The 21,639-nt window shown below is 49.8% G+C and overlaps 1 protein-coding gene across 2 annotated transcripts in view; it reads right to left on the reverse strand.

The window, feature by feature from the left end:
- CLTC (clathrin heavy chain) overlaps window positions 1-21,639 on the reverse strand; it is an 87,512-nt gene that overhangs the window by 10,226 nt on the left and 55,647 nt on the right. For both annotated transcript variants that reach the window (XM_061605270.1, XM_061605269.1), the window contains 13 exons: window positions 20,784-20,906; window positions 20,527-20,672; window positions 19,856-20,039; window positions 18,181-18,373; window positions 15,531-15,688; window positions 14,048-14,212; window positions 13,012-13,119; window positions 12,719-12,886; window positions 5,337-5,486; window positions 4,087-4,218; window positions 2,402-2,512; window positions 1,802-1,972; window positions 708-929 (listed from right to left, as the gene is read on the reverse strand). In XM_061605270.1, the coding sequence (XP_061461254.1) occupies window positions 708-929; window positions 1,802-1,972; window positions 2,402-2,512; window positions 4,087-4,218; window positions 5,337-5,486; window positions 12,719-12,886; window positions 13,012-13,119; window positions 14,048-14,212; window positions 15,531-15,688; window positions 18,181-18,373; window positions 19,856-20,039; window positions 20,527-20,672; window positions 20,784-20,906 (2,031 nt within the window). The remainder of the gene's footprint in view (window positions 1-707; window positions 930-1,801; window positions 1,973-2,401; window positions 2,513-4,086; window positions 4,219-5,336; window positions 5,487-12,718; window positions 12,887-13,011; window positions 13,120-14,047; window positions 14,213-15,530; window positions 15,689-18,180; window positions 18,374-19,855; window positions 20,040-20,526; window positions 20,673-20,783; window positions 20,907-21,639) is intronic.

Here is a 21,639-nt window from a genome sequence, read left to right on the forward strand (position 1 = left end):
AGCTTAGCTTAGCACACGCTTCAGCATTGGGGATGTTGGCTCACTTAAGGTAATTTGTCATTATCTGGTTACAGGACAGTAACTGCTCACATGAGGACAGGCACGAAGTAGGTATCCAATCTTTCAGGGATTTAGTCTTAAGTGAACCAGTCTAATCAATCCAAAGTAGCTCCGATCTGCCTAAGATATGCAGGGCATGGCCATGCTAGTCTTAACTTCCTGTTAAGTGACAAGAGGGCTCCGGTTGCAGGCTCATTTCTTACACTGAGCAGCAGAAAAAATGCCCCCCTCCTGTGGCCAATGAAGTAGCATCACCTGCTCTGCTCCTGGACCTGATGGGGGGGGGGGAGAAGAGATAGAGAAGAATGCTTTCGCGGAGGGACTGCTCTCTGTCAAGGCCAAGACAGTCAGAACCTAAATAATTGCATTATAAGAACTGTAACTTGAAGGGCTTGTACTTGAGCTAGCTTTTTCCTCCTCCCTCCCATTCTTTTTTCCTCGTGTGTCGTGTCTTTTTAGATTGATCTGAAAGCAGGAGGAACAGGGAGCACCAATGTGGACAGAGACTGACACTCCAAGAAGCCAATGTAGGTATTAGTCACACACCGTAAGGCAACTGCTTGCGTTCCAAGGGGGGAAAAAACAGCACCGGAAGCAACCAGACAAGGAGACCTGCACCGTATCAGGAGGGGCTCCGCGGCCCTTACCTTGCACAAGTATTCCTTCATGACCTGAATGAAGTAGGGCATGGCGAAGTCCATGATGTTGTGCCTCCAGGCCGTCTCCAGGACGACATCTGGCCGGAGGAGATCGTAGCAAGTGAAGAGGCAGGCTCCGAAACACTCCCTCTTGCCTTCCTGCAGGAACCACTGCAAGAGCTCCTCCGCCAGCTCAGTGTCTTTGGACTCTGAAGCGTACTGCATGGCATCCTGCAAGGGGAGAGGCGAGACATAGAACGTGTCACTGAAGATGCACGGGTAACTGCCCTGTTGCTCTAGGGCAGCCTTTCCCAACCTGGTGCTCTCACATCTGAACCGGGGAACAGGCATCCAGCTGGGAAGGAGGCCCTACACGTGTTAATTGTCGATAGGAAGTTTTTTTAAAAAGGGAGAATGTTACGTTCTGAATATCCCCAGTAAAATGTTCTTCATGCTTTATGTAATTTTATTCACGTTTTTATAAAAAAATTATTTTTAATGCATGTTAAAAGACAAAGTACATTCTTTTTTTAAAAAAAGGAATGTCGTGATTTGCCAAGGGGATTCAGAATGTTAAGTTTGTTCTAATGTATATAGTTTTATTTGGGTCTTTTTCAGCTCTGTTTATGCTAACTCGTGTTGCGTTCACAGGGATACCTGAATCCTATCCTTTTTTCTTCTCTTTTGTGTGCTGGAATTATTTTTATTACACTTCATTTTTATTCCATTGTATTGCTTGTTTTTTCCCTCCTTTTAGTTGAAGTAAAGCTGCTTTGGGGCCAACTGGTGAACAGTGGTATACAAAACTCTTTAAATAAAAACATTTCATACAGATATGTCACTCCCTTTTTTTGTGACGGATGGGTGAACTGGATACAAATACATGAATCCGAAATTGACCCTAGAGCTCTAGGGTAGGCTTCTTGGGGAGAAGGCAAACTCCACTACACGGAGCAGGACTGCACGGACCAAATAGCCCCAGTAACGCTCCAGCAAACAAAACCTGAAGGAGCCACTTTGTCTCCATCAGCGCTTCCCGGAAGCCGTGCTTTCCACCCTCCCGATAAAAAAAAGGATCCAGACCCCCCCCCCAGCTCCACTACCTTGTATAGCCTGTCTTTCTTGCAGAGCTCGACACTCTGCTTCCAACGGTTGTTGCCTTTGAAGAGATATGCAGCAATTCTCCTGAACTCAATCAGCTCGTGCTTCTCCAGGCGCTGAGCAAGGGAGATGTTGTCAAAGTTGTCGTAGGCGTCTATTGAGGTCCTCAGAGCCTGGATGGAAACAGGGGGAGGAGGAGGAGGAGGAGGAAGAGGAGGCTTTAAAATTGGGCTTTCATGCCAATTGATAAACCAGATTCCCCAAGAGCATGGATGGGGGGATTACTACTGACTTGCTGCCTCCCCTTGGAACCTTTGTACAGTAGTACAACACACACACACACACACACAGGCAAGCAAGAGGTCTTGTCAGAGTGCCGGCCAGGCAAAAACATTCAGAGCTGGTGAGAGACTTGACCTGGGGGGAGTCCCAAGGGCCAGACGGAGAGGCCTGGAGGGCCGCACTTGGCCGCCAGGCCCAAGGGTTCCCCATCCCTAAACTAGAGGGCCGAATTTCTAGCAAAGATGACAAGGAAGTTTCCGATACGCAGGGCAGAGAATCCAGGATGCTGGGAACGTATGACACCCTGGAATGAAGCCTACCTGGTAGTCTTCTTCTGTAATGAAGAGGTTGTTCAGAGATTCGTTCACCGATTTGTTATTGTGGTTCTGAACAGAGCGCAAGTAGGGCTTCACCAGCGGAAGCTGTTTAACCTGTTGGGAGAGAGGGAGGGTTACCGCATGACCTGTTAAAGCAGCCAAGGGCTACTTATACAGGGGCAAGGGGCATTTGGTGTTGCTGCTGCCTTGTGAACAGGCGTCACTGGCTTGTCCTGCAGTTCTCCAGCCTGGAAGCAAACCTCTCTAGAGGGCACCAAGTCCATCCGGAAAGGGTGTTCATGCAGGCATTCCCTTGAGCTCTCAAAGCCAGAGCCTCCCACTTTAACTGCTTTGTTGCTTTATTGCATATTTTAATTATGGGTGTTTGTATTTGTGTAACAGGTTTCTATACTTTTAAACCAATTATAAAACCTGTTATACTTTTAAACTGCCTATAAATGGGCCTATAAATGGAGGAGGGGAAAACCCAATGACTGACCAAGGGCTGAGGAGAAATGGAATAGGGAGGAACAGGGAGAGCAAATGACAGAAAATTCTGGAAAAAAAGCGAGGCTGAGAAAAAGCAAGCTAAGAAACGATCCACCTGGACAAAGAGGCAGAAGCTGGTCTGGGATCTCACAAGGGTGGATACTTCCTCAAATCTCGCATTTTCTGTCTGTGGACACTAGATGGCAGCATCGCCCATCTCACGGGCTGTTCTCCAGGGAGCAATAGGAAAATGTAAATAGACTGCCTTCAAGTTGATCCCGACTTATGACAACCCTACGAATAGGGTTTTCATGGTAAGCGGTATTCAGAGGGGGTTTCCCATCGCCTCCCTCTGAGGCTGAGAGGTCACCCAATGAGATTCATGGCTGTGTGGGGATTTAAACCCTGGTCTCCCACTAGAGTAATCCAACACTCTCACCACTACGCCAGCTACCTTGTACTGAGTCAGAGCACTGGTCCATTTAGCTCCGTACTGTCTGCTCTGACTAGCAGCAGCTCTCCAAGGCTTCAGACAGGTGACATTCCCAGCCCTACCAAGGCAGATGACAGGGCCTAAACCCGGGACCTTCCACAAGGGAAGCAGCAGATGCTCCACCACTGAGCTGTGACTTTGTCCCTGACATGCCCCTTTCCTCAGTTCCCACTGCATTTTCTCTATGGTTTGAGAAAGTTTCCGTGTGCCTCTGCTCACCTAGGTGGAGAACACATATGGAGGGCTGAGATAGGAAAAAACCAACACAGAGCTAGTTCCCTGTCTCCAGAGTGGGGACAGTAGTCCTTATCACATGCCATGCTGTGTTTGGAGACTGAGGGGAGCTTTCCGAGAACAAGGAGGGAAAGCTGTTTGTTGTTTTTTTTAAACAATCTCCCCGAGTGTGGTCAAGTCCTTGGGTAGGCCTGAAGCAGATTTCTATAATTTACTCGCGTATATCTGTAAACTGCTTAATCCTACAACAGTCTCTAAGCGGTTTACAATGTAATTGTACATTATAAAATGTATAAGCTGCATAAATCAATAAAATCCCAGAAAGGCAAAAGCTGAGCACTGCATTTTAAAAACGTCTTAAGGAGTCCAGGATCTTCACCAATATACAAGCCACTGTGTCCCACTCTGGGGCAAGGCTGGCCACAAATAAAGGCCGGGCCCAGAGGGAACTTTCCTCAAGAGGGGCTCCTACCTTGCTGAAGAAGTTGACTGCACGAGTGTGGTCCAGTCGGGGAGACAGCACCATTAGCAAGTCATTGAGCAGCAGAGGTTTAAACTCCAAGTAAAACTGGATCGCTTTGTAGTACAGCTCCACGTTGGCCACCTGCGGGAAGGACGGACAGGTGAAGGGGCTCCCACCATTTACAAAGACTTTAAGGTAAGCTCAAGACGAAGGAGACAATCCAGGCTGCTTCAAGCACTATCCCTCACATCTACCATAAAGCCATTTATGTGCCCACAGGTGGGTCCCACACGACATCAGGTGCTAGGATGGGGAGGGGGGACTCACTCATGTGTAAAGTGCTCACCTCCCAAGGTGAAAGCATCCACACATTTCCGATGTGGCACAGAAACACAACTATGGCAGTAACCACAGCATTAAAAAAACGGTGTCTGATGAACAAAATAAAGTTAGGAAACTAACATGCTGAGAATACCTTTCAAACTATCACAAGATGGGCCCCAGGTATGGTTAACCAGATCTAGAGACACTTACACACACATGCACCTTGCAAAGGCCATCTGCCACACACCAGACGGAACATTTAAGCTAAGTGAAGGACCGTGAGTCAGTCTGGCCTTTGCCAACCAGGTGACTATAGCTCCCATCAGCCACAGCACAGCCCCCCAGAGCTGGGCCTGGCACCTTCGCAGTACAGCTTTTGTCATGGGCTGAAGATGCACTTCTTTCCCCTGGCCTTTTGCTATTTGTAATAAAGTTTTTTTTTTAATATTGTTGTGACCCTCCCTGGGACCTTATAGTGAATGGCAAGTAAGAACTTATAATCACCACAACCACCACCTTCATCATCATCAGGACGAAACTCCCAAGCCCTTTTACAATAAAGTTATAGCAAAATTCAGTAAAATGCAAGAATACAGAGTCTGTTTCAATAAGTGAATACCCACAATTTCTGGATCTAGTTTGCTTCCCACAAGCCCAAAATATCCTCCAAGAAAAACGAAAATAAAAAGGACAGTCCTCACTAGCGCTCTACAAGTCAAGACTATAGAGCTCTCTAGGTGAGGAGCTCCATACCTCGGGTACCATTACCAAGGATCTCATAGGTACTTGTAACAAGGCCCCATCAGAAGTCTCAGGAGATGGGAAAAGGGGTATTCCCAAATTCCATATCCTTCTAGAGATCTTGCGTTTCCTATCCAAGCAAGAACGCAAGAAACAAGACCAACAGGAGGAGTTTATTGAGAAGCAAGCAGTACCTTAGTGATGATGTCTTTGAACTGCCCTTCCTTCCAGGCATCTGTCGGGTGGTTCATCATTGTAATGATGGCGTTATCGTATTCTTCGTATTTGTCGTACAGGAAGACCAGCTCTGCCCAGAGATGGGCTTGTTCAGCCGCCCTCAACACCTTAAAAAAATAAAGTTTTAGAGCTCAGGAACAGACCGACAGCCTTCCTAGCTCAGGCCAAGGCTCACCTAGCCCAGCCCTTGTCCAGCAATAACCAACCAGATGCCTCTGGAAGGCTCCAATGACGGCCTTCCCAAGTTGGTCCTGAGCATCTGGGATTGGGAAGAGCCCCCATGCATGGAGGTTCCATATATAGACAGTTCTATCATCAAGTTTGTAGGACAGGCCTATAGATAGAGAAGCCCATCTTCTGTGGGAATGTGCCTTTTTGGAGCGGCTGTTTCCTTTTGTGCTACTGAATTTCACAGGTCAACTGTACTTGGTTCCGTAGCTACCAAAAGATTCAGGACTAGGCAAGCAACTTCGCTGAGCATTAAGATTCCAACCCACAGTTCTCAACTCTGTAGGTGAATAACTTTTATATCAGGGATACATTTACATCAAGACAGGTAGCTGCCTTATAATGTCGGAAGGCAGAGCTGGGGTCCCAATCCCGGGGAGCTGGATCCCGGAGAGTTGGGAGAAGAGTATTCGGATGGATGGCAGAGGGAAGGGGGAGGAACTTCCCCCCTTTGGAGCGAAGACGAAACAGAGGAACTGCCAGTGATAAGGTCGCTTAGCAACGGGGAGCCTGAGCCCTCCCTGGACATTCTCACGCCTCCCCCTCTTTCAGGCTCAGAGCAAGAGGGGGAAGAGGGAGGGCTGCTCACAGCCGAAAAGCGGGGAGGCAGTTTACCATCAGCCCCTCCCCTATCCCCCATCCTGGAATCGGAAACTTCAGAAGAGGAGGGGGTGATGCTTCCCCCCTCACCGCGCACACGCAGACAGCTGAAAAGACAGGAGAGAAGGGGGGGAAGGCGGGCAGTACCTGAGGGGCAGTTAAGGAGGAGCGAAAGATTGCACGCCCGTTTGGCCCCTTCTTAAAGAACAGGCGGGAAGCAGTCCCTTGCTCTGTCAACTTTCTCCCAATGCCGCAGGACCTGTATCCCTGTATTGCTTCATGAGAAGACGCAGTCTTTGTTTGGACATTATCCTAATAAAGCACGAATTAACTACAGCCGTTGGTCTGGTTCCTGAGTCACATCCTGGGCCTGACAGCTTGACAGAGCCACCTAAATCACCCTCAACGCTCTCTTCACTTGACTGGGACAAGATGTCAAAGGGAGCAGTGGGGGGGACGAACCCCACTTCTGAGACGAAAGAAGTGGAACTCTTGAGGACTAAGGTAGCTGATTTGCAGACGGATGTTCAAGCCCTGCTAGCAGCAGTCAAGGCGCTGAAGATGGATAATCAAACCTTGAAGGCCACGATAGACCAGATGCGAACAGCCCCTCCAGCTGCCGTAGTAAAGGTTCCCATTGGATTGCCCCCAAAATACGCGGGACAAAGTGATCAGTTGGCAACCTTCGTGGCTCAATGTGAGTTATATCTGGATGTCAGGCACACGGAATTTCCAGACGATGGGGCTAAAGTAGCTTTCGTGATTAGCCTCCTGGAGGGAGAAGCTGCAAAATGGGTGACTCCGTATCTCGTGAGAAAGGATACTGTCTTAGGAAGGTACAGAGGATTTATACAGGAGATGACCGAGATGTTTCAAGACCCGCAAAGGGCTGAAACAGTAGCGCGGCAACTAGGCGCTCTGAAGCAAGCTAAAGGGACTGTTTCCGAGTACACTAACGCTTTTAAAATTCTGTCCCAGGAAACTGGTTACAATGACGCCGCCCTGATGTTTATGTACCGGAGTGGATTAAATGCTGAAATCCTGGATGAGTTGGCCAGGACCTCCCCCCCCGCTGACCTACCAGGGCTCATCCGGCTATGCCTACAGATAGATCACCGGATGGAAGGAAGGCGCCTGGAAAGGAAGCAGGAGGTCCCGAGATACTCAGCCTCGGCATCCCGCAACAAGACCCTTCCCACTGCAGGGATGGCAGGTAATGCAACTGAGGGACAGGGAGGGGCTAGGCCAAGACTGTCGGAAGAAGAAAAGGAAAGACGACGCCGGGAACGTTTATGCTTTTATTGTTCAAAGCTGGACCACGTGGCCAGAGACTGTGGACTGAAAGGGGGGAAAGCCGAGCCGTCGGGAAACTAGAACACCCAGTCCACGTGCAGGCCGGTGGACTGGGGGCAGCGTTGTATAAAGGCCCCCCAACGATCCAACCTCCCTCAAAGGGGGTGTTGGTCTTGCCTATTCGGATTACAACTTCCAGAGGAGTGGTGTTTAATTCCACTGCCTTAATTGACAGTGGAGCCTCCACAAATTTTATTGATGCAAAGTTAGTCAAGCGTCATGGAATTTCCCGGTGGAAACTGGACGCTCTCCTAGCTGTGGAGACTATCGATGGGAGACCCCTGAAGTCAGGAGGGGTGACACAAGCCACGGAGGAAGTGAAACTTCAAATCCCTGGGCACGAAGAGTTCATTTCGCTATACATGTCAGATCTCTCGAACTTTGAGGTGATTCTGGGAATGCCCTGGCTAGCAAAGCATGAACCCAAAATAAGTTGGAAGGAGGCGGTGGTGTGGTTCACCTCACAGTATTGCCAGGAGAACTGTCAACCTGAAGGAATCAAGAACACCTTAGCGGGGGCAGTGCAAGAGATCGAGCAAGTGACCCTGCCGCCAAAGTATGAAGAATTCAAAGATGTGTTTGATGAAAAAGAGGCAGAGACTTTACCCCCCCACCGCCCTTACGACTGTGCGATTGACCTAGTGCCAGGAGCCAGCATCCCATCAGGGAGAATCTACTCTCTCACAGAGAATGAGAGGGAGGCCCTGAAGGAATTCCTGGATAAAAACCTGAGACGAGGATTCATACGCCCCTCACAATCCCCTGCTGGAGCGCCACTATTGTTTGTGAAAAAGAAGGGGGGGGAACTCAGACCCTGTAACGACTATCGCGCATTGAACCAGATCACCATCCCCAACAGCTACCCGCTGCCCCTGATCTCAGAGTTGCTGGACCGACTGCGCTCTGCAAAAATCTTCACGAAGTTGGATTTGAGAGGAGCGTACAATCTGATCAGAATGAAGGAGGGAGATGAATGGAAAACAGGATTCTTGACCGCTTACGGACAGTATGAATACCTGGTCATGCCGTTCGGGCTTTGTGGAAGTCCAGGAATTTTTCAAAAATTCATGAACGACGTGTTTAGAGACTTGTTGGACACGTATGTAATCTGTTACTTAGATGATATCCTGGTGTTCTCAAAGAACCAGGAAGACCACGACCAGCATGTGAAGACGGTGTTGAAGAGACTGAGAGAAAATCACCTGTATGCTAAATTAGAGAAATGTGGATTTGACCTCAAGTCTCTAGACTTCCTTGGATATCGAATCTCAGCGGAAGGCGTGGAGATGGACCCAGGGAAAGTAAGCTGCATATTGGACTGGGGCCAACCTGTCACCAAAAAGGATGTACAACGGTTTTTGGGGTTTGCCAATTATTACAGAAAGTTCATTCCAGGGTTTTCCAAATTAACAGCTCCTCTGACTGACTGTTTAAGGGGGAAGAAGAAGTTTCAATGGACAGAGAACGCCACCGAGGCCTTTGAGGAGCTGAAGAGAAGGTTTGCTACTGAGCCCATTCTGCGCTTTGCTGATCCGAACCGCCCTTTCGTAGTGGAAGCAGATGCTTCAGATTTTGCCATCGGGGGGGTCCTGCTACAATTAGACCAAGAAGGGAAGGAGCTGCACCCCTGTGCGTACTTCTCTCGGAAGTTAAAGCCTGCAGAGAAGAACTACACAGTTTGGGAGAAGGAGCTGCTGGCCATCAAGGACTCTTTTGAAAACTGGAGACAATACCTAGAGGGGACCTCTCATCGAATTGAAGTGCGCTCCGACCACAAGAATCTTGAAAGCCTCCAAACAGCCAGAAAGCTGAACCAGAGACAGATAAGATGGTCCCAGTTCTTCACTAGGTTTAACTTCCAGATTACTTACCATGCCCAAGCCAAAAACCAGAGAGCGGATGCCTTATCCAGACAGCCACAGTACAAAGAAAGTGAATCCGAGGACCAGCCTCAGTACGTAATCCCGCCAGAGAAATTAACGTTGGGAGTATGCCAGCCTTCATGGGAAGAGGAACTCAAAAAGGCACAACAAGAAGATGCAGACATGCTAAAATATCAGCAGGAGACGGGACAAGGTCAAGACTCAGAAGTAACTTTTCACTGGAGAAATGGACTGTTATGGTTCAAAACCGCCAGATATGTGCCAGAAGGGGAATTAAGGCTCAGAATCCTACGCCAGTGTCATGATTCCATCACAGCGGGACACTTTGGGATTTACAAGACCATTCAGAACGTGGCCAAGGACTTCTGGTGGCCTAAAATGCGTCGGGATATTGAGAGTTATGTAAAGTCCTGCTCTGTCTGTCTCCAGACAAAAACACAAACAGGGACACCAGCAGGACTGTTACAACCGTTGCCTGTCCCACACGAACCCTGGAAGGACCTCTCCATGGATGTTATAACTGATCTACCCAAGTCCCAAGGAATGACAGCCATCTTAGTAGTGGTGGATCTACTTACCAAAATGGCACACTTTCTTCCTTGTGCAGGGGCCTTAGAGGCTAAAGAAACGGCCAAGTTATTCATAAAAGAAGTCTACCGGCTGCATGGATTGCCAAACAGCGTAGTCTCAGACCGAGGAACTCAGTTCACAGCCAAATTTTGGAGAGCAATGTGGAAACAGTTGCAGACGGAATTAAAACTCTCCTCCACCCATCACCCCCAGACAGATGGGCAGACGGAACGCTTGAACGCCGTTTTGGAAAGATATTTACGAAGTTATGTGTCCTATCAACAGACTGACTGGGTATCATATTTGCATTTTGCAGAGTTCGCCTACAACAATTCTCTGCACTCCAGCACTCAACAAACCCCGTTCTTCGCTAATTATGGATTCCATCCTAAAGTCTTTCCAAGCAGCTCAGAAGGAATGCTGGTACCGGCAGCTGAGAACTTCCTTAAGGAATTGCAAGCGGCGCAACAGACACTGAAACAGCAGTTAAACGAAGCCAAAACGGAGTACAAGCGAGTTGCTGACCTGCACAGGAAGGAGCCCCCCCCCTTCAACCGGGAGACCAGGTATGGCAGTCCACCCGCTTCCTCCAGATGCCGGGCAAATGTAGAAAATTACAAGACAAGAGGGTGGGTCCTTTCGAAATAGAAACTCAAATCAATCCCGTGGCGTACCGACTGAAGCTGCCTGACACGTTTAAAATACATCCTGTGTTCCATCGATCCCTCTTAACGAAAGCCACCCCTCCCAGTGAGTTACGGCCGGAGGAACCTCCCGGAGCTCCACTCCTGGTAAATGAGCAGCTTGAGTTTGAAGTTGAGGAGATCTTAGATTCCAGGATCAGACGCCACAAGCTGCAGTACTTGATTCACTGGAAAGGCTATGGGGTGGCTGACAGATCATGGGAAGATGCAGCTGACGTACATGCTCCAGAATTGGTAAAACTTTTCCATCAACGTTTTCCCCACCGTCCCAAGCCAGACAAGGGGAGGGGGGCACAGCCTGGGAGGGGGGATGGTGTCGGAAGGCAGAGCTGGGGTCCCAATCCCGGGGAGCTGGATCCCGGAGAGTTGGGAGAAGAGTATTCGGATGGATGGCAGAGGGAAGGGGGAGGAACTTCCCCCCTTTGGAGCGAAGACGAAACAGAGGAACTGCCAGTGATAAGGTCGCTTAGCAACGGGGAGCCTAAGCCCTCCCTGGACATTCTCACGCCTCCCCCTCTTTCAGGCTCAGAGCAAGAGGGGAAAGAGGGAGGGCTGCTCACAGCCGAAAAGCGGGGAGGCAGTTTACCATCAGCCCCTCCCCTATCCCCCATCCTGGAATCGGAAACTTCAGAAGAGGAGGGGGTGATGCTTCCCCCCTCACCGCGCACACGCAGACAGCTGAAAAGACAGGAGAGAAGGGGGGGAAGGCGGGCAGTACCTGAGGGGCAGTTAAGGAGGAGCGAAAGATTGCACGCCCGTTTGGCCCCTTCTTAAAGAACAGGCGGGAAGCAGTCCCTTGCTCTGTCAACTTTCTCCCAGTGCCGCAGGACCTGTATCCCTGTATTGCTTCATGAGAAAACAGTCTTTGTTTGGTCATTATCCTAATAAAACACGAATTAACTACAGCCGTTGGTCTGGTTCCTGAGTCACATCCTGGGCCTGACATATAACGAGTCAGGCCACTAGTCTTAGGCTCGGTATAATCTACACTGGCTGGCAGGAGCTCTCCAGGGTTTGACGACTGGGGATATTCCTAGGAGATGCCAGGGATTGAACCCAGAACCTCCTGCATGCAATCCCATTTGTATCCTGGCCCCCCTTGGAAAAAAGAGGAAGCTTGCAAAAGGGGATTATCCTTTATCTTAACCCCTTTGTGAGGTAGGTTAGACTGTCAGGCAGCAACTGGCCAAGGGCTACCCAGTGACCTCCACGGCTGAGCGGGTACATCCTATGAAGCTGGGTTTCCACCAGGGCAGACAATATCTAGCCCAGTATTGCCCAACGAGCAGCAGCTCCCCAAAGGCTCCGGTAAGTCTCTCCTTGACAAAATGGAAAAGGACTGCCTTGAAGTCGATCCCAACTTATGGCGACCCTAAGAATAGGGTTTTCATAGTAAGCGGTATTCAGAGGGTTTCCCATTGCCTCCCTCTGAGGCTAGTCCTTCCCAGATGGCTAGGGCCTGCTCAGCTTGCCACAGCTGCACAAGCCAGCCCCTTCCTTGTCCGCAGCTGGGCTCCTTGGGACTATGCCGCTTGCCCACGGCTGCACAGGTGGCAGGGCACGTCACCCCTGAGCCACTCGCTGTGGGGGTCATCTTTAGCTGGCTCTTGACACCCAGGAGACACAAGCAGGGATTTGAACTCACAGACTCTGGACTCCCAGCCGGGCTCTCCTCCCACTGTGCTAGACCAGCTGTCAAGTCTCTCCTTATCATCTGCTAAACCCAACCCTGGGATGCCAAGGACTGAATCTAGAACCTGCCGCATGCAAAAGCAGTTGCTATGCCCCTCTCCCAAATTTGGACCAAGGTCTCCCTATCCCTAGCCAAACACTGTCCCCGCCACACCTCACAGAAACGCTCAGTCTCAGTCAACACCGATGCTTCTCGAGTGGCTGTCTTGATGACTGTGCTGGTCTTCCTCTTGCACAGCCGCTCTGCCTCCACTGCATTCCGCATGCAGCTGGCTGTGTTGGCAGGAGGGAGAAAGGAGGGACAGTTACCTTAGGAATGTTGACGCGTGACCAAAAGAGCTCCAAATGCTCCCTCATCTTCTGCGGCTTGAACTTGGAGTAGAGGATGGCCAGTTCTGTGAACATGCCCATGTGGGCCCGCTCCAGCCCCAGCGCCGCTTCCAACATGGTAATCAGCTCCTCAAAGTAGCCACGGTCCTTGGGGAGGAGGAACAATACAAACGTTAAGGCTCCGCAACAGCTGCTTCTCTGGGCAGCCCTCTGGTGAAGACAAGGCTCTGCGGTACGAAAAACACTGGACCACGCGCGCGACCTTCCATTACCTGGTAATAATTGATGAGCTCCTCCAGTTCATCGGCATGCACAACAATGTGAAGCCCGCACATCTGGGCCAGGCGGAACTCTTTCCCGTCGACGCACGCAAAGCAAACCTGGGGAGTGGGAGGGGGGGAATGCAAGACCGATCTTTAGCGCAGAAGAACTGGAAAAGGCAACAGTGTCCCCCCCCCCTTTGAGGTCCATTTTTAACATCAAGCCCATCTACCAAAAGACACCTCCTCTTTTGTTGCTCTAACGGTTTAAGTGCATCTAGAACGGGAGTGAGGAACCAGCATGGTCCTCCAGGTGGTGCTGGACTCCAACTCCCATCAGCCCCAGCTGGCAGGGTCAAGGATGCTGGGAGTTGTAGTCCAGCTGCATCTAGTGGGCCAGAGCTTCCCCACCCTGATATAGAAATAGATTGCTGTCAAGCCCACAAAGAAAATTGTAAGACCATGTTTCCTTTTTAAAACATACATAACATTTCTATCCCATCTTTCCTCCAAGGAGCTCTGGGAGGGTTACAAAACTTTCCTCTTCTAGACCCCTTTTATCCTCACAGCAACCCTGTCTGGTAGGATAGGACAACCTAAGCAACAGCCAGTGGCAGGGATGGTAGAAGTTTAGAGCCCGACATCATCTGAAGAGCACAACGTTGGGGAAGGCTGGGAAGGGCTGGAAAAGGCTAAGAGAGAGAGAGAGAGATTGGGCCAGGGTTAGCCAGTGAGCTTCATGGCTAACTGCAGATTTGCGCTTGGATCTTTCTGGCCTTGAGACAGACAAAACCAGTGTCCCCTATTCACTATTCCATTTCACACACTGTTCTGTTTCTGGATGCTCAGGCAGGGCATGAAGGCAACGGCCAGCCCAGCTGTTTCAAGCATCTGTCCAGGTGCTCTGTGTAGCCATCACTTCTAACCAGGCCTCTCTTCTTCCATGAATCGGTCTAATCCCATTTATTTTTTTTAAAAAAATGCTGTCTAACCTTGTGGCAACCAACAAAACAAGTCAATCACACGCTGCGTGAAGCAAAAAGCCCACCTCCTTCCACGTCCGAGTGCTGTTGGCTTTCCGAGCCCCGTCCACAGCCGCTTGGTATTCCCCCAGGTGAACCAGCGTGGAAGCCAAACGGCCAAAGTTGGAGACGTTGTTGTAGAGAAGCTTGGCTGCGTCGTACATCTTCTCCTCATAACAACGATCGCCAACCTACAGAGGCAAACGGTTTTTTAAAAAAGTTATTTGCTCATCCATTCAACCGGATTGATTCCATCCCAGAGAAGACTTGCGTGTCCACTCTTAAATTGTTCCAGTGCTCTATGAGCACTGGAGCAATCCATCTGATACGCTGTCGTTCCCCTTTGCCAGTTTTGAGAAAGGGGATGGAGATCTGTGCCACCCTCTGGCAACCCATACAACACCATGGCACGGCTACCTGCTCAGTGGCTGGATCCCAGTGATATCCCTTCACACATACACAATTTGCATGATATTTCACAAGTACTGAAAATCTGCATTTACTTAAAGCCAATAAAGTTTTGTCATGCGGTGGACCAATTTAATTGAAAAGGGCAGTCTCTTTTTACAAGTTAACATTTGCAATTTCAGAAATCCTTTCCTTCCATTTTTATTTGGCCCTTTCTCCGAAAGGAGCTCGGAACAGCTTACGTGATTCCCTACCCCCGTTATCCCCACAATAGGCCGTTGAAGAAGTTCAGGCTGAGGGCGGTGACTGTCCCAAGCTCACCCAGGGAACCACTGGGCTGAGGAGGGATTCACATCTGAGTCCCATCTACACTCTACATTTAAAGCAGCATTATACCACTTCAAATGGTCATGGTTTCCCCCAAAGAAGCCTGGGAACTGTAGTTTGTTAACTACAGGCTACAGACCAGGTTATGGTCTGAAGGCACATGGGGCCAGCACCCTGCTGAAGCTAAGCAGGGTCAGGTCTGGTCAGGGCCTGGATGGGAGACCACCTGGGAAACATATGCGAGCCATGAAAAGAAAGGCGGGGTATAAATGAAATAAATACTAAATAAATAAAGAGTGCGGCATGGTGTTAGGAGACCCCTATGTCCCCTCACTCAGTTACAATTCCCAGAGTTCCCTGGGAAAAGGGATTGACTGTTAAACCCCTCTGGGAACTGTAGCTCTGTGAGGGGAACAGGGGTCTCCTAACTCATCTCAGCACCTTTAACAAACTACAGTTCCCATGATTCTTTCAGGGAAACCACGACTGTTTAAAGTAGCATAATACTGCTTTAAATGTAACGTGTACAAGGGGCCCAGGTCCTCCCCTGCCCTTGTCACTCTTACCATCCCACCCCTGCTCAGATTCTATATAAAAGAATGTTTATAATAGAGACCCCCATCCCCAAAAAAATCTTTCTAAAGCTGTAAGGAGTTTTGGGAACCAAAAACGAAACATCTGTTTGAACCCATCCAAGCCCTGCAAAGAGAAAAGAGGCAGCAAACAAAAAGAAGTCACGAAATTCACACTTAAAAGCCGGACAGACGCACTCACTTGCTGAATATGGGCATTGTTAGGTCCATTGATGAATTCTTCCAGCTCGGCCAAACGGTTTGTTTTAGCGAGAGCGAAAATGAGTTCCGTCTCCACGTAGGATTCCCGGGCCTTCCTGCGGGCCATCTGCAAGTACTTCACCAGCTCTTCCCAGTTGCCTAGGTTGGCGCAGCAGGGGGAGAGGGGAGAATGAGCAGCTCAAGGTCACGGTCAGATTAACGATTGGTGGGTCATTCAGTTAGGATGAAAGACCGAGATCTATTCCGCTTTATAGCCATAGCTTCAAAGCAACCCCGACTGGACGGGCTCACTCAACGAGGAACGTCACTTTTTGGTAAAAAAAAAAGGGGGGGGCAACCCTCAGCATGTGCGACACTGGCAAAAAGCAAAAAACAGGATGACCCCCCAGAGCACGGATTAATTTGTACTTCGGCTAAAGCTGTGTGCTGAGTCGCTGGAGCCAAACACAGTCGCTCATTCTTGCTGGGCAGAACACAAGCTTCCCAAAACCAGGGAGAGGAAGAGGGGGGGGGGGAAACAGGCCAGCCAAACAATCCACTTCTTTGTCATCTGCCCCTTATACTGAGCTGAGTCTGTTCATCGCATCTGGTAGAGGACAAATGCACTCCACCATCAACTTGGGTCCCTCGCCATTAGGGAGGAGGGAAGATTTCATCTTTGCCCTCATTACGGGTTTCAAAAAATGTGCAGGAGGGGAATAAACCCTTCTGGAATTATTAGGGGAGGAGGAATAAAATGGGTGACTGCCAGTGGTTAAGTTGATACAAAGCAAGAGACTTCCTCTGGTTGCTCGAATCCTGAAGAGGGGCTTTTCCACCCCTCGATCAGGTCACCCTGAAGGAAGGAGGCGGTGAAAACTGGGGAGCAGGGGGGGCAGAAAGTAAAGAAGAAAGCCCTTTACAAAACAGCAGAGCAGTCAACGTGACAAGGCAACTGGGCTTCTTCTAGAGCAGCCTTTCCCAACTAGTGGGCCACCAGGTGTTGTTGGACCACAATTCCCATCTTTCCTGACCATTGGCAATGCTGGCTGAGGCTGATGGGAGTTGTGGTCCAACAACACCTGGTGGCCCACTAGTTGGGAAAGGCTGCTCTAGGGGAACTTGGAATACCTACCTCCTGCCACGAAGGAGGAGACCAAACGGAGAGCCTTGTGCGCAACGCGTTGCAACCCAAGACCCGCCCGGTTTCACCATTCGTGAGCAAGCTGAACAAAAGCAAAGGAATATCCCTCTTCCGAGTGCTCCACCCAGTGGAGCAAAGGGCAATAGTCGCCTCAGATTCACATGTGCAATAGTCGACTCTTCACTCCCTCTGCTGTGTTGCTGGATTGTCATGATACAAGCAGGGGTGGGAAACTGGATTGGGCCAGTAGGCCGGAACGTCCTCTCTCCCCCACCCCCAGGGCAGCTTCAACAGGCGGGCACAACCCCCCACCTGTCAATCGCCTGACGGCAGGTGACTGACACCACACCTGGCTAGGTTCAAACCAGGTTGCTATCAGCTGATTGGCGGCTACAGCAACCTCCTTTGAAGGCACACTGGGGAACGCCTTCAAAGAGTCTCTGCAGAGGGGGGAAATGTTCCTTTAAAAAATGGAACGCTTCCCCCTCTGCAGAGAAACCCGTTTGCATTCAAAGCATTTCCTTTTGCCTTTGAATACGAACTCTGGAAAGGAAGAAAGAAATGCTCCCTTTAGGAACGGAGAAAAGGAGGAAGCGTTTGGATCCATCTGCTTCCTTCAGCCCCCTCAGCTGCACTAAGAAGTTACCAAAGGGGAACTCGCTGGTGCCACCTAACTGAGAGGACTTTGGCTGTGTAGGGGTCTCTTCAAGCACTGACTGTCAGTGCGTGCCGAGAGACCTGCCCTCTGCTTTGGAGCCCTGGCAATCAGCTGACTAGTGGTGCCTGCAAACATTTGTGTTGTCCGGCCACAACTTTACCTGCCCAAAACCTGCCATCATGTGGCATCAGGTGTAGGGCAAGTGGGCATGGCTTGGCCAAAAGGCAAGCGAGCGGCTTCCCACCCCTGCAGCAAAGCATGACAGGTGGAGATTCAACTGGGAATGGAAGGCAGAGGGGACATTCCTCCTGGTTGTTCCCTACCCAGATCTTGCCTGCATTTTATGGAAGGGATGAGGAACCTGTGGCCCTCAAGGTGTTGTTGGGACCAAACTCCTACCAGCCCCAGCCAACATAACCAAAGGTCAGGGGTGACGAGAGTTGTAGTTCAGTCACAGGTTCCCCATCCCTGCACCACGGTCTTAAAAAGTTGTAGATTTTCCTCAAGGAATTGTAATTATAACTGGACTTATAACGAACCAAATTAGGAGCAAGGTTACACCGTGAATGTGGGGTTAGAAGCAGAAGAAATACATCAGTTCTTGAAGAACGATGGTCACAGAACACATTTAAATTAGAACTTCTAGAATGCATCAATCTTTTTACATTCCCAGGACTTTTGTTGTTATATGCCTTCAAGTCAATTACGACTTATGGCGACCCTATGAATGAGCGACCTCCAAGAACATCTGTTATAAACCACCCTGTTCAGAATTCTACCTGGGTGTTGCATCTTCAGAAAGCCCCCAGAAAAAGGTATTTAAAGAGCTTCAGTGTTCCCAAGCCTTACCACTAGCACTGGCGGCCTGGACCACTTCCATGTAAGACGAAGGATCATCCGCTTTAATGTAGGAGTCTATCGCTTCCTTGACCATCCCTTTCTGAAGCTGAGCTTTCGCAAGCTGGCTCCACACCGCAGGCTCGTTGCAGCGCTCAGCAAACTCGTAGGCACGGTCCAGGTTTCCAATGTGTTCAATCAAAACCTAGGAAAAGGAATAGGGAAGACGGGTTCCAAAAACTCCTTGTAGCACACTTGCGGAAGGAGTTTGTCCGTTACACACAAATCCACAACAGTGCAAAAAAAAAAAAACACTGTCTGGCCAGAATTAAGCCTGGCATCCGCCTCCTAACTAACGCAGCTTAAGAGACAGAGGTTATAGGCGCTGTCGTTGGGCAGGAGACCTCACAAGTGGGACCACTTAAGATAGAAGAAAGGGGGCATACAAACAATCCATCTCTGGTCTTCTTTGGATGCTGTGCCCAGTGAGGATGCCACCGCTGGCCAGATGGTCCCTTACTGGACTTCATCACCCTCCAGAGCAGGGGTGAGGAGCCTCTGGCCCTCCAGAAGTTGTTGGCCTCCAACTCCCATCATTCCTGCCCAATGGCCAAACTGGTTGCTGGGGCTGATGAAGATCTGGAGGGCCACAGAGTTTGCCCTCTCTGCTCTAGAGCAAGCCCTGCTTACTTCCCATGGAATCTGGAGGACCAGACTGAAGGCAGGAGGGCAGGGAACACAGGAGGAAGGGTTAGCCAGCCCAGACACACACAGGGTGTTGCGGACAGGGTGAGTAGAGATCAGATCCCATTAAAATGGAAGAGCATTATTTTGATGCCAGTTTAGCAACTGACCAAAACAGACTCAACTGCCTCATACTTTGAGCCTTAGAAAGAGTGGTCTGAAAGAATGTGACCGATCCTACTGGTGGCTAGACAGGTCTAGTTGACCACCCAACAACTACATGTAAGCCCTTCCCAAGCGCTACATCAGGATGGGGAAACATGGGGCCTCCTGAGGTTTGCTGGAAGACACCTCCCATCACTCTTGACCCTTGGGGGCCATGCTGGCTGCTGGGAGTCCTGTAAAGTCTACAGGGTTATGGTTTCCCACCCACCCCTTGCTCTACACCAGGTGTTGGGAACCTGCAGCCCTCCAGATATTTCAGAAATACAACTCCCATCATCCCTGGACCATTGGCCATGCTTCCTAGGACTGATGGGAGTTGTAGTTCAGCAACATCTGGAAGGCCAAAGGCTCCCCACAACTGCTCTACACAGAGGAAGAATGAGGTAGTAATAAAAAGGGGCAACTGCTAACACGAGAAAGGGGTAAAACTTGTAGTAAGCATGGAAGCCTGGGGGCTTCAAGTGTAAGATGTTAGGCTTCACATGAAGGTGGATGACCAAACCACTTTGGGAACAAACTCTTCACCCACATCAGGCATGAGAAAAGCCCACCAGAAATCTTTGCAATGGCCTCTGCGGCTCCGGAACTCCATGTAAAGCCTGTGGATTGGAGCAGCTCCAGACTCTGGTGAACTGGAACATGGACCGGATTCCCTTAACACTGAAGCCAGTGGCCCCTTTGGCACAAGGATGCAGAACAGTTTGGGACACAAAGCAGGAATCGGGCTGCACGAAGAGAGCCACCCCAAGAATTCAGACACACCAAATGCCGAAATTACCTGTACTGCAGAGGTGTTCACGTCAAACTTCCGGAAGATGGCAAAGGCTTCTTCAAAAAGCTCGTTGCTGATAGCAATGTTGGCGATATCCGGAGCATCATAGTTGTCCAAGCGATTGATATATTCCATGACACGGGTCCGGTCGGCCTTGATAGCTGTCAGAATGAGGAGGTTCTGCAGATTCCTAAACAAACAGCAGCAGCATGCAGTAGTGAGATTACGCTGTCAGTCATCATTCAAAAGGGCATAATAATGCTTAGAACGAGGTCACAAGTTCAACCCCTGATCTCTCTAGTTAAAGAGTTTTGGTCTTTGGGACAGCCACTGCCACTTGCCAATAGTCAAGTACTAGATCAGGTGTGGAGAATCTTTGGCCCTCCAGATGTTTCTCAATGACAGCTCCCATCATCCCTGGACCACTGGCTGTGCTTCAAACGTATGACACAAATTATGCAAGCTTGTATAATGGGTTCTGCAATCTTAGTCCTTTGCATAACAAATGTTGCTTCTATTGTCACGGTGAGAGGGAAGACAGTATGTGGGATACTGGAGCTGTACCCTGACACCACTAGAAATCCTTATTCAGCAACAGCTGTCTAGCTTTTGAGGCTTTGGCCACAACCTTTCAGGCAGTAATACTTGGAGAGAAAAGATAAGTACAGAATACCAACCTGTGCTCACTGAACACAGAATTATCGAGCACAATTTTCTCCAGCAGCTCAATAAGTTCATTGGGGAGGTCCGCGGTCATGAACGCCTTGACGGTGACAGACACTTCTTCGGGGTCCTGAGTCTCAGAGAGAGCAGTCTGCACTACCTACCAACACATGATAAGAGAGATGAGCAACGAGCGACTGCCACTGGCAGCGGGCATGCCTCTTGCTCACTTTGCACGAGCAAAAGGGAATTCAAGGGGAGGGCAAAGTACCTGGTCAATCAGGGGCCTTCGGTAAGGGTTGCTTTCTAGCAGGACACTGGCCCACAGCTCAGGGTCCTTGCGGCGAACCAAGTAGCGAGAGAGGCTCTTGAAGAGGGAGTTCTCATTGCAGACCTGGAATGAAAGATAACAGACATTCAGGCAAGGAGGTTATCCCTTTGCAGGAGAGGAAAAGAGCAAAAGATTTCACTGTTTCAAGTCTGGATTTGGAGGGACTGAGAACAAAGGTAAAAAAGTTCAGCCAGCGTACAGCATTTAATCACTTGGGAGTGTTCTGACCAGATCCTGGGGAAGACTGGGGTGGCACAGGATTCTCCTGCCATGGTATGTCTCTTTAAGATGTCCCACCTTCCTAGCCACCATTCCTTCCAACCAACCACAGCAAGTCCCATTACTCCTGGGTACACCAGGGTTGGGGAGCCTCTGGCCTCCAAGGCAATCATGGCTCCCCAAGGGGTCCAATTCGGTCTGTGAGGCCATTTACCCCAAACCATGCCCACCTGCCCAAGTCACTAGTGTGGCAGGGCATTTGAAGGCACACTCCCACCCACCCATTAGGTGATGGGCCAACCGGAGTGTGCCTTCAATCCCCTCTGCATTTGAAAGTCCTGTGATTCACTTGGAAGTTCCCAAAACCAAAAACTAAATTATCAGATGATTGACAGATGGGTGGCACCACCCACCTGTCAAATTTGGTCTGCCAGGGGTTGGGGATATGAAGATCTGGCCAGAAAAGGGTCTTCACCACTGGAGTACCCAATCTGAGCACTGTTTAGATACATTCCCGTCTATCAGGCCTAAACCAAGCAATCTCCTTGTTGATTAACATCTATCCAGCATTGTTTCC

This window comes from Rhineura floridana, chromosome 21 (assembly GCF_030035675.1).
Source record: "Rhineura floridana isolate rRhiFlo1 chromosome 21, rRhiFlo1.hap2, whole genome shotgun sequence".
NCBI lineage: Eukaryota > Metazoa > Chordata > Lepidosauria > Squamata > Rhineuridae > Rhineura > Rhineura floridana.